The sequence below is a fragment of the Embiotoca jacksoni genome, unplaced genomic scaffold (assembly GCF_022577435.1).
Source record: "Embiotoca jacksoni isolate LCO1_2020_lvr unplaced genomic scaffold, fEmbJac1.0.p SCAF_16, whole genome shotgun sequence".
Taxonomy (NCBI): Eukaryota; Metazoa; Chordata; class Actinopteri; family Embiotocidae; genus Embiotoca; species Embiotoca jacksoni.
The window spans coordinates 6543845-6556616 of NW_027185296.1; the positions used below are offsets into that span (position 1 = coordinate 6543845).

The 12772-nt window shown below is 43.9% G+C and overlaps 1 protein-coding gene across 1 annotated transcript in view; it reads left to right on the forward strand.

The window, feature by feature from the left end:
- Window positions 1-12772, forward strand: part of insrb (insulin receptor b) — an 83593-nt gene that overhangs the window by 49178 nt on the left and 21643 nt on the right. The window contains exons 3-4 of the mRNA XM_069150532.1: window positions 7409-7617; window positions 7736-7869. Of these exons, the coding sequence (XP_069006633.1) occupies window positions 7409-7617; window positions 7736-7869 (343 nt within the window). The remainder of the gene's footprint in view (window positions 1-7408; window positions 7618-7735; window positions 7870-12772) is intronic.

Genomic DNA, 12772 nt, shown 5'->3' on the forward strand with positions numbered 1-12772 from the left:
CAGCCTCGGCAGAAGAAAAGATGGATGTCGGTCAGAATGGTCAGAAGTTCCATCAGACATCATCTGAGTTGGAAGGGTGACGGGTTGACACTGATTGCGTCCCAATATTGTCCACATTGTTTGATGCATGTGTCTCTTAAGGGATGCCACAGGCTCAATGAATCATAAACTGACTGCCGGACATGTGCGTGTGTGTGTGTGTGAGTGATTCCCGGTGGTCGTGATGTGAAGGAAAATCATGAGGCTAGTGATGCAGGCGTCTCGCTCTCTAGATGGATGGTCACATGCTCCTTTTCTCCCATCACCTTCCTACTGTCACCAAACTGTCCAGTCAGCAAAACCTGCTGGACCTCTCCCTGTCCATTCATGTGTGTGTGACAGAGAGAAAGGCTGCATGTTGATAACAGATTTTCTGTGTGTGTGTGTGTGTGTGTGTGTGTGTGTGTGTGTGTGTGTGTGTGTGTGTGTGTGTGTGTCTGTCTGTCTGTCTGTCTGTCTGTCTGTCTGTCTGAGTCAGAAAGAGAGAATTTGTATTGACTGCAGCAGCGTCTACATAAACGTGTGTGTTCCTGGCTTGTCTTGGTTTGTGCGCATGTTAGATGTTTGCATCTTGATGTCAGAAAAAGTGCAGCCTGCAGCAAATGCTGGTGCTGGTGGCAGCGGGACAAAATTAAAGCTGTGACACGGAGGCGGGGGAAAATAAGGATTGGTGGGCAAGGAGGGGCGAGGACACAAATGTGGCAGTGAACAGAGGGATGTAACAGAAGAGGGTTGACTACAGAGAGATGAGACTCAGTGAGCGGGGAGGAGAGTTACAGCGGAAGTGTTGTAGGAGAAAAGAATAAGGGAGTGGCGAGGAGAGCCATCAGTGGGGTGTATTGATTGCAGCTCAATCCTGAGCATCTGTAATGAGATCTAGTGGCTGTGGCTTTCTGGAGGGGAGGATTCGTCACCTGGGGTTAGACGCGATCCCTGGTTGGGACGGGGGGAGAAGGGAGAGGGGCAGGAGAGGGGCAGAGGAGGGTCAAGAGGAGAAGATGAGGTGTCAAGAAAGAAGGGAAGGGTGCAAAGCTGAAAAGGAGATGAGCAGAGTGCAGCTTTACAATGAAAGACAAGACAAGGCAGGAATGACGACTGGAGGGGAATCTAAGAAAATGCCTGTTGGGAGCATGCAGCTAATTACTGCAGACAGTCTATGTCTGGACTCATCTCCATGGTAACTGGATGGGCCAGCAGTGCGGGCCAGCACACAGGAAGACACAGACAAGGAAATCAATGAACAGACAGACAAAGCAGGCAGCAGAATCACACTCATTAAGCCAGATTCACCCTTTCATCGTGTTTATCTTCCTGTCAGTGCGTGTCCATGTTTGCGTATCAGTTCATGCTTGACCTGTCTCTGAGACTTGGTATTCAATTCTACATCAGCAGTTACAAAGAGGTACATTTTACATAAAGAAGAGGAGGGACTGGACTGGATGACAGCAGGCTAGAGATCCAAAACACCCGAATGTTCCTGTTTGCAATCATGCTACTGTAACTTTGGCTTCACTTAGTGCAAAAAAAAGGTCTCTGCTCCCTCAGATACTAATGTTCAGTTTTCTTGAGCAAAGCAAGAAATCTCTATTTGCTTTAATGAAGCTTCTCGGTGTCCAATAGCAGCAGCAGCATTAGCAGAGTGTGATTATACTGAGAAGCTGTTGGATGAGTGTGTGACTGTTTAATGTCACGCAAGACGCTGCTGATAAAGAGCATGTGTGCATATTCAACTATGAACAGATTACAGCACTGCAGGTTTATTAACAGGTTTTGCTCATCACAGCGTACAGGTACTGCAGGGTGTTTTTTAGAGCTAGAATAACAAAGTGATGACGTCTTGTCATTTTAATGGCTTTTGGCAGCAAAAACGAAGACGTTACTGACTTTAATCCCGACTGTAAACATATTAGGGCCTTCTTACTGACCTGAAAAGGCCTTTCTTTGGTTTATATGGGGAGACTGGTTGAATGCTAACTGTTTATGTAAGTGAACAACTAGACGTGTTGAGGCAGGTGTGCAGATATGTGGAAGGGACGTGACTGTTTGCATGTGTGACAGAAGAAAAGAAAAATGCTCGGTTAAAAGAAACAACAACAATAAATTGTTCTTTATACCACAAGAATGTAATAATAACGGTGTGTATGAGTGAACTAATATAGAGACGCCTGCATGAAATGAGACGAGCACTGTTCTCTTTCAACCAATTCCAGCCACCACTAACCCAATATAGTCAGTCATTTAGCCAAGGACACACACACACACACACACACACACACACACACACACACACACACACACACACTTTAAAACAATGGAAAATCCCTTGTCAGGGTGCTCTGCCATGTCCTTTTTCCTGGAAGTCACTTTTATACACGATTTTTTTACAGCTGGAGGTCTTCTTGATGTGAATCTGTGTGAAACTGACATTTTAAACAGAGCTTAGCAAGAGCAAATTCGTGATCGACACTGACATTTGTCTGCGTATCACCTGCTAAATTCGACGTGGTCAATAACGCTGCTGTGACTTGGTGACATGAAGCAGCAGTAAACATCTGGGCATTGTAAACCATCCAATTTCATGATTGAATAAAGTAATGAGTGTGTGTGTGTTGTCCAGAGAAGAGTCCCTGCACCAAACTAATCTGCCGCCACGCATAAATGTCTTGTCCAAACATTTACCATTTTGGATGCCGGCTTCAGTGAGTGAGTCACACTCTGTAAAGAGACACCGGTCGTCATTGTCTCGGTGACAGATCCACAGGATTATATAAATAGGTCCGATCGAATGGGAGGAGATGTGGTGATATTCTTCCTGGCTGATATCTCTGTATTTACTTAATTTATTAGTAGTGATGCACAGAGCCACCAATTATTTTAATAAAGTTGCTTTTGTCACATTCAGAACAGTCTTAGTCTTGGTTACTGGGCTTTGTTTTATGCCGCTCTGCACTGGTTCCCTGCACATTGTGTATGTTATATCAAGTTGGTCTTGTTTCTTCAAAAAACTGGCCACATTGTGTACATTTTACTTTGAGTTTCACATTTAAAATGATTTCCGTTCGATTGAAAACTGCTCACCCAAAACAAACCCGGAAATTTTCGACCAACCCGTACCATGAGTGCTTATTACAACACCCACATTACTTAGCACTAACTGTTCCCCCAAACAAATAACAGGAAAAAAAACTTTGTTATTTCACCCTCAGTAGATTTTAACTCACTAGAGCCTGAACATAATGGTGCAAATTGTGACTGTAGGGGGATAGCAAAAGTAATTTTTAGCATAACACATGTACTGCAGTTCTCATTTTGGCCATCACATGGATTATTCATTGAGTTTATGGTTATGGGGAGGGGCTATTTTGCACAATATGCAAGTAGAAGATAGGGATGGGCATTTCAATCAAAAATACTTATTCCAAAATTGCTCAGAACTAATTGACTAGTAATCGACTATTTGCTGTTTAATATTTGAACGACCATTCGAATATTTGAAAATCATGTCCCATCTTTAGTAGAAGACAAGCACCAAGAGGCATGACGCATATCTGTGAGCTCCTGTGAGCAGTTTTGACAGAACTAAAAAGTCTTTCCAAGAATCTGGTCATTTTGAATTGGAAAATTCATTACAGCTCTCTAATGTTACTGCTGCTCTTTCCTTCCTCTAAGTCACCGTTTACATCCTCTGTTTTTCTCTGCTGTTTTATCTCCTCTCTCCCTCTCCGTCTCTTCGGCTGTCCTCCTCCCCCCCTCCCGTTCCCGTCTTTTTGGCCGTCCCAGCTAACACAAACAAACCTTTGCCTTAGCGTGCGTTTGTATTTGTGTATGTGCTCGCATGTATATCGACGCTTCTGTTGATAGTGTCACTCTCTCCCTCCCAGCAATCAGTGTGTTTTTGTTTACACTCTTTCCCCTCCCTCCCGTCTCTCTCCTCGACTCTCTCAGGGCAAATGTCTTACATCAGATCACTCTGAGCATTTATAGCTTTTGAAGCTTAGGACTCTCACCGTGGCCAAATATAGTAAATGTGAATCCAGCAGCAGTGTGTGTGTGTGTGTGTGTGTGTGTGTGTGTGTGTGTGTGTGTGTGTGTGTGTGTGTGTGTGTGTGTGTGTGTGTGTGTACATGCGTGTAAGAGGGTGGATGAGTATGTGCGTGCATGTGCATCCTATGTAAATGGCTCTGGGGTAAAAACGTGTTTGTTATTGTTCCCAGCACTTTGCCTGTAGACAACACTGGTAATTAAAGGGGAGGTTTTATGTGTTAAGAGCAGGAAGTGTTGCCGTGTGTGGCTGCACGCTATTGGCTACCTGGCTTCTCCCATGTTCCTTCCCTGGATACTGAGCAGCCAGGGCTCTTTACAGCCAAATGAAAGGTAAACACAACACACCTTTGCATTTAAAACCCTTACTGGAACTGTGTGTGTGTAGGGAAGCGGTAAGCAAATTATTTGAATGACACATAGTGAGGTTTACATGTGTGTGTGTGTGTGTGTGTGTGTGTGTGTGTGTGTGTGTGTGTGTGTGTGTGTGTGTGTTTAGCTTAACCAGTGATAACCTCTCCAGGATGCTCCTGCCTCCCCCCCCCCCCAAAAAAAAAAAAAAAAAAAAAAATCCAGCCAGCATGAAAACAAAACAAGGCGTTGTATGAATGAAAGTGGGAGGGGCTGAGTGGCCTAGAAAGGCAAGCAGGCAGGCAGATAGAGATAGATAGTGGTGCAGCCAGGGCCGGGTGAGGCTGTGGTGAAGAGGAAGGATAGAGAGGAGAGGACAGTGGAGGAGGAGGAGGAGGGGGTGAATGAATGAGGGCGCTGACTGGAGAATGTTTGGCATTGCAGCTAGCTTGTGTAGCCTGGTGCTAGTGTGAGCAGAATGGTTAATAATCCTGCTGCAGTTGTGGTGTTATTTTACTGCTGTACCACAAAGAAGCAAAAGATATACCCAAGAATAAAAAACAACAACCTGAAAGATAAAGTGAAGCTGTATTTTTTTTTTTTTTTTTTATTATTATTTTTTATTTATGTAAACAGCTGTTTTTCATGACCCTGTAATGAATGGATTTGATGTAAAAACGGATTTACTAGCTCTATCTTTCTCTGTTTTGGCCTTGCTCCAGTTCTAAGCTCGTTCTAATTCCCCTAAAGCAGCAGCAGTAGGTTTGTCCTCCCTGGCATGCTGGCTTCTTAGCTGTGTCTGCCCCCTGTCTGCCCCAGCAAGGCCAGGGTTAACCCTGCATGTCTCTCCTCCCTGACATGCAAGAGGCCATTGAATGGCTGCCTCCCCCAGCCAGCAAACACATTGGCTGAAGCTGAGGGTGGATCTGGGGCTGGAACTGCACTCCGGCATGGATGCAGGACTGGAGCCTGATCGGCAGCGCTGCCTCAGCCCTCCCCTTACCTTGTTACGTGATGCCGAGGTCTCAGCATGTACACACACAGCAGACAGACGGGGAGGGGGAGGGCTGGAGAGGAGCTGTGCATTTTTCTCTGTGGGTCAGAGACGGTTGTGTGTGTAGTGGTGGGTTTACAGCTCATAGTAAAGAAAGCATAGTGGAGCGACCCCTGTATGAACCACCCCAGAGATCTGTGATGATGTTTTTTCTGCATTAGTCACTCTCCCTCTCTGCGGTTTTGACCCCCTGTCCCCTTCATTATTGTTCTTTTCTTTAACCTCATTATCCCACTCCTCCTCTCCCTTTTCCACAACTCTATCTGTCCTCTCTGCTTTTACTCAGGCAGCACAATGGGCAGCCCTCCCATGCAGAAGAGGAGGGGGGTGGTGGGGTCCTAGCTGTATCCTTGGCAGTGTGCGATCATGTGATGTCCTCACAGAGGTGGCATCCCACAAAGGCTGGCAAACAGTGCCCCCATTGCACTTTTCAGCTATTCAACAGTGTGAAGCTCTCCTAAATCATTTCTTTGCTACTGCAGAAGAAAGATCAGAGTTAATCTTTCGAATTATTGTTGTAGTTACTGGAATTAAAACTCAAATATCATGGGAGTTAATTATATAAAAGAAACTTAATTTCCTTGTTGCAGCAAATTTCCTCCTGTTAGGAAACCTAAAGCAGGAAAAAATAATAATAATAATGTTTGTGACACTCTTTGGTCCACTCGGTACATGATCATAGCTGATAATATAGTGAAGAACATGGTGAGAGATGGTAACACATCGTCGTGACAGGAGATTCAGTTGGAGGTCAAATGTGGACAAAATATTATGTATTTCTAATTAAATGGAAAGATTACATCTTTTAAATAGAGATTTGTGTTTGTGTGTTCATTGATGGCTGCTACACTCAGCTGGAAAAAACATTGGTGTTGTTTTCTTTACCTTAAAATGGATTGCACCTGCAGCCTCAGTAAATACTGACTTTTGGTGATCCTCTATCCTGTTTGCACCCAGCTTGTATGTGCAGATGGTAAAAAAGATCTGATATTGGATTAGATCTAATGAGTCTCTACTGGCCCACAGACAAGGCAATAACAACTAGTTTATTAGACCATTACAGGACACAGGTCAGACCTCACTGTTAATCCAATCACAATCGACTCCCAGGCTCTTCGACCAAATGGTGTCAAGTGAAACCTAACATGAGCCGGTGAGACATAATTGTTCAGCTTTTCAGCAGTTAGGGTTGTTTCCATGGCGCCGCAGACTGCGGCGGTTGACCATCAGGTATAAACTGTGGTCACTAACTCTGCCATGGATGTTAGGAGGGCAATCAGTGGTTGTCCAGTTACATGTTTCCTGGCAGTTTACATGCAGTAATACTAATAAGTGTGGATTATTTTCATGTAAAGTTGGTGCTGTAAAAGTCAGTCAGTTGTCAGTAACCCAGCAAGTAAGTCGCAGATTTGACCTTTTTCATCGGGGTCAAACGTTTCTCGCTCGCAGGAGTTTATTCCTTGTGATGTCAGCACAGTGATCCCGTTTTTCTCTTTGAGCTACCACCGCAATACACATTAAAAAAGACTACGCAAGGCCCAGCAGAGAGAGCACCTGTTTATAGTTCATGCAGCCATGTTCACGTGTGTGTACATAAACACCAAATATACATGCAGTTCCCTCGCTGCTCTCAGATCAGAGCAAACCACCACTTGGTGGCCGTTTCTACCGCATCGTTGTGCTCTCTCCGCCCCTTCTTGTTGTAATGTTTTGTGAGCTGTTTAATGCCAGACAGAGAAACATCCCTGCCTACATTCAGTCCTGTACTATTTGTATTACTTTGCAGGATATTTGTGTGTTTCTGAATGAGTCCCACAGCCCTTCTTCACCACATGTCTTCATGGTGACACAATGAAACATGACTGGGTCCACATGTATGACCTGATATTAACCACTAAAACTACTCTCTCCTCCTCTCCTCAGTGTGCTTGGACAACTGTAAGCATAGTGCGTGCAGCCTCCAGGGCCAGTGCTGCCATGACCAGTGCCTGGGTGGCTGTTCTGAGACGGGGAACGCCAGTAGCTGTGTGGCCTGCAGGAACCTCCAGCACGGGAACACCTGTGTGGAGAAGTGTCCTGCAGGATACTATGTCTTCAGGGGCTGGCGGTGCGTCAGCTTCTCCTTCTGCCAGGTCGGTAATATGGGATACTTGAGCCAAATCATATGTAGCACAACTGCAGGTATAGTTGAGTCATGTAGTAGTTTACACCTACATGTTTTCTATGTGTCATTCTTGTTTTTAAATCCAGGAACTCCACAACCAGTGTAAGCAAAAGAAGAAACGGAACGAGGACCGCGAGTCAGGCTGCTACGAATACGTCATCCACAATGGGGCCTGTATTCAAGAGTGTCCCTCTGGATACACTACTATAAATTCCACTATGTACGTTTGGCTCACACATAAACACGCACACACACACACCTTTCACGCCACCATCAACACCACCCTTGTATTGATGGTGGCCATCATCACATGAACCGACATGTAATGGTCACCCACAACAAATCATCCCAGTCGCTTCACAAAAACAAGCGCACTGTGGTCACTGAACACATTCAATAACATTTGTACACAAAGGATGATGTCGTTGGGAAGTTGGTCAAACAGAAAGACAAAGATTTGTTTTTGTTTTTTTACAATGGAAAGTCTCCTCTCAGTGCAGCAGCAGCACAATTGCAAACAGAACAAATTATGTATAAGTGTAGCAGAGTTGAGGAACTCATACAGTTATCTTAAGCTGTTATAGGCGGTCATAATTATAGTTAGTCAATATAACTATTCCCAATAATCCTCTTTAAGATGCATTTATTTTTCTAAATGTTTTATTCTTTCCTCTTATATTTTTATTTTGTTTTGTAAAAAAATTCTTTACTCGTAGTCCATTCAAAAGATGTTTAGGGTTTATCATGTCTGTTAATCTCTACTGTCGAGTATTCATCGATGCCACAAAATGGGACAAAGATCATAAATATAGAAAGAAAATCGAGGCATCAGGTATAGCATGACCTGGCTATGTAAAAACTTAAATACAAGTTGTCGGTCATCAGTAATGGTTCATAGTATTCAGTTGAAAGTTTTGTTCTATGAGTCACAAAAATAAGCAGCATACCATATACATTTTCTTTTTTATATTGTTAGGATACATTATCAAATTGCACAAATCCAAAATTTCCATATGGGCATGATGTTACATAATTTCATATGCAAATAGGTCCTCTAATCTCAGTTACTGCAAATGAGTCCCTGGTGTTCTCAGTGATTACACAGCTGCATCAAGCGAAAGCCTCACCTAACTAACATCTGAGAAGAAATAGTCGTCCACAACAGTTTAGAAAAGTTGGTAAGCATTATATTATGCAGATTATACTGCATGTGCACTTCATTTACTTAAACTAGATTTTGTGTCGTGTACAAGAAAACACTTATCAACATGGAGCAACGTTTCTAATCACTGAGTGTTGATTATTTTGGAAACGGTGTACAAGGGTGCACTGGAGTGAAATAATGGAGCTGGGTCTCTATGCACCCAATAGCCCATTATTTTCCTATTGAAAGGATTATTCTGTGGTAACCTGAAGTCAGCTTTCAAGTCTGTCTGGGACCTGTTTACTTAGTCCGGTTGAGTGGTTCACATGAGATTACTTCATGTGAAAAATGAAGTAATGAGAAGTAAGAATTGATGATTGATAGTGCAGTTAAAGGGACAGAGTATGTCAGCGTTTAAGGTGGTTTAAAAAGGTCCATTTATCCCCTTTATCTTATTGTAAACTGAATAATAAGTGGATCAAAGTGCCTTGAGTATAAAAGCAGCCTAAAAAAAAAACTGTCTAGACCTCACCTGGTCCTGTTTGGCTCACAGCTTTGTCTGCATGTGCAACAAGCAAGGGCACGACCTTATTTAGCGTTCTCACTTGTAGTAAAGGGAGGCAGATGAATATCACCGGCTGACTCATTTCATTGCAGTAGCTGCTGCTTAATGAAGAGGACGTGCCTTTGTTTAGAGGCCATGGATTTTGAAACCGCTCATTTTTAAATTAGTAAAGTTTGAGCATTGAAAAGAAGACCCTTTCCAGCAGCTTGTTGAAATATTTGTTGGCAAATCTGACAAACTGGCTGCTAGTTCAGTCCTTATAATGAAAACCCCAGTCACCTATCAAAAAGAAGACGTATGTTGTCGTATGTAAACAGATAAAAAGATGTTAAAGCCTCGTTAAGAAGGAACAGTGAGAAAGCAGCAGAGGCGTGTTTCTCCGAGTTAGTTCTAATAAGAGCAGGTTGTGTGCCGGATCGCTTGAAGCCACAGGTGCCCGGATGATTGATGGTGTTTGTGTGTCTCTGATATACCTGGGTATACGTGTTTTTGCGCATATATTTGTATGTGCATTTGAGTGTTTATGTGTGCCGATCGTGTTTGCGGCTACGTTAGCTCATTCCCAGTCAAGTGTTTGGTCGGGTAGCTTTTTCCAGGTGCAAACTCGGGGACAGAGACACACTATATGTTTATTAGGTAAATAATACACACCGAAGTGTACAGAGCATTTAGTACATCCAGCGGAAATGGGAAGGACATTTCAGCCCAACATGACTCAAATACAAATGTATTTTGGGGGGCCTCACCATCTGTTGTGAGTATCGGAGAGAAGCTGACTTTTGCTTGCGTGCTGGATCATCAAGTGCTGAGATGGGGAAGAACATGGCTTGAAATCAGCTGTGGCAGTCCATGCGTGTGCTGGCACACAGATGAGCACTGTGTGATCCTTTCAGGCACTTTTTTAAAATAATGTTATGACTAGTTTTTGTGTATTAATCAACTTCATACAGAGTAAAGTAAACAGAAAGTTCCAAATCAATATTTTGTGTGTGCATCTTTGCCCTGTAAACAACACTAATTCTCCCAGGCACACTGACACAGTTTTTCAAGGTACCAATAGGATGTTGCTGAGATCAGAGCTCTGTGGGGGCCTCACCATCTGTTGTAGGACTCCTTATTCTACCTGTAGAAAAAGATACTTATTCATGACTGGCTGCATGTTTGATGTTGCTGTCCTGAATGAATTTGGAACTAATCTGATGCCTCTCTGATGGTCCCCAATTGCCCAACCTGTTGCACAGCCCTACACGGGTGAATGCACACTCAGTGTGATAAACAAGGCTTTGCTTCTCCATTAGGATTCTGTTGCTGTTGCAACATTACGGCCTCTGTGTATGTTTTGCTGCTGTGTTTTGGTTATAGCAAGGACGAGCGTCATCACAGTGGCTTAGTCTGGCAGAAGCTACACCCAGGCGGACACACACGCCCAGTCAACACACACACACACACACACACGCCCAGTCAACAAACACACACACACACACACACACACACACACACACACACACACACACACACACACACCAATGAACATTGAAGTGAAGACCTAAAGGTTTGCATCATAGTTTTTGTGTGAGTCTAATAAACTGCTGGGTAGTAAATCCTACATCCCTGGTGTCCTTCAGTATTATGCAAATTACCTGTAATATTACTCTAAAATCTAGTGGCTTAATTTACTAGTAGTCAAACAACAATGACTAAAATATTCTGAGGAACCAGATGTCCCAATAAGATCCAAACACTGCTGTAATGTCCCATGATTCTTTGTGGTCAGACATTCCTGTTGAAATAATCCAGTTTCAGATGCTTTTAAACAAATGTGTTTCTTTATAAACTTAAATTATGTATGTTATACCCCTAATTGAGACATATTCTCTGTGTCTTCTTATCCTTCTGCCTGACTCTCCACATTTGGGCGTCACTAACGTCTACTGTATGAAAAGAGTGTGCTCATCTTTCCTGGACGCTGTCACAGCACAGTAATACAGCTGTGTGTGTGTGTGTGTGTGTGTGTGTGTGTGTGTGTGTGTGTGTGTGTGTGTACACGTACGCGCGCACGTGGTCAGGTTCTGCCAGGCCTGGGCCGAAACCAAACCCGAGCGTCAGCTGTGGCGTCCATTCTAGATGGTTCTAGCAGACTCCGCAGCCCGAGTCACGGAGTTCAGCCGGACAGATAAACACTGTCCCTTTAAGAGCTGCCGCTGGACCCAGCCTGTCTGCCTGTGTGTCTGTGTTTTTCAGTACAACGGCCCAAAACATTCTCCCTTTCTGCACTGCAACTAGAGCGTTACTTTTGAGAAGCTGAATATACGATTTTCCATGTACGATTCTCCATCTCAGAGGGAGACAAAAATCTCCTTGAATTTGTCTCTCTGTTGTTTTGGAGACTTTATTACAGCATGTTTCCACTCATTCAGAGGTCAAAGAGGGGAAACAATGATTTGGCCCCTGATTGATGTAAATTATTAAGAGCTTGATAAGACGGAAAGTAGGAGGAGCCAGGTGTGTACTAGGTCATTTGAGGTGGATGGGAAAAACCAGACAAGGACCCAAACAGCACCCCTGGAAGGGCTTCTTGTCCCTGTGGTAATTGGCGTCTTTAGCACGGCCTGGCTGTTTATGGGGGGGAGTAGGGGCACAATTTGGGTAACCGTGTGTGTACTTCCTGGAGGGGGGGGGGATTATAATAAGAGTTGCATAAACAAAGAATTAAAGCAGGGTGAGTTTACAAATGGCAGTTCATGCAGAGCTTTGCGTGGTTCCTGCAGTGAACAACAGCAGCCTTTGTTAGCTGCTCCTCGGCCACAGGGGCTGCTTTAAAAAGGTGCCTGTTAAGGCTTCTGTTTGATGTTGCTGTCGACTCAACTTTGAGTTTGGAAACCCTGATTGGGATGCTTCCAAGTCTCTTTTAATGTCTCAGTGTCATTCCCTGCCCTCATCTGATTTGTGGATCTTTTTTTTTGTTGTTGTTGAGAAAACACTAATTGGACCCAACTGTCTTGCTACTCCCTAAATAATAAATCAGTGGTGTTAGCAGCTGCTGCATGTTGAGCTGTTCTTGCCGACCAATCAAATTAGACTTTTAGTTTATGTCTAATGCAGACCCTTGTGGTTTGGGCTGTCAAAGCGAGTGAGTGAAATTAAAAGAGGGATTATGTTCTTCTGAGAGGGCTTCACGTAACAAAGTGCTCATTTGTGAATGAAGCGTCGGGTCCCCTTTTGCTCCTTGCGGCAGGCACCCGACTGCTTGCTAGACGAGGAATTTCCTGAAAGGCTCTATCAAGGCCTCATGTGATTACGTGCACAAGCACATGTTTGCAGGGAGATGACGTCACTCACGGAGCTGAGAGACAGAAACAGAGGAATGCCTGTTGGGAACGGCAGCTGGTGTTTCAGTCGTGTTGTTTCTGTTGT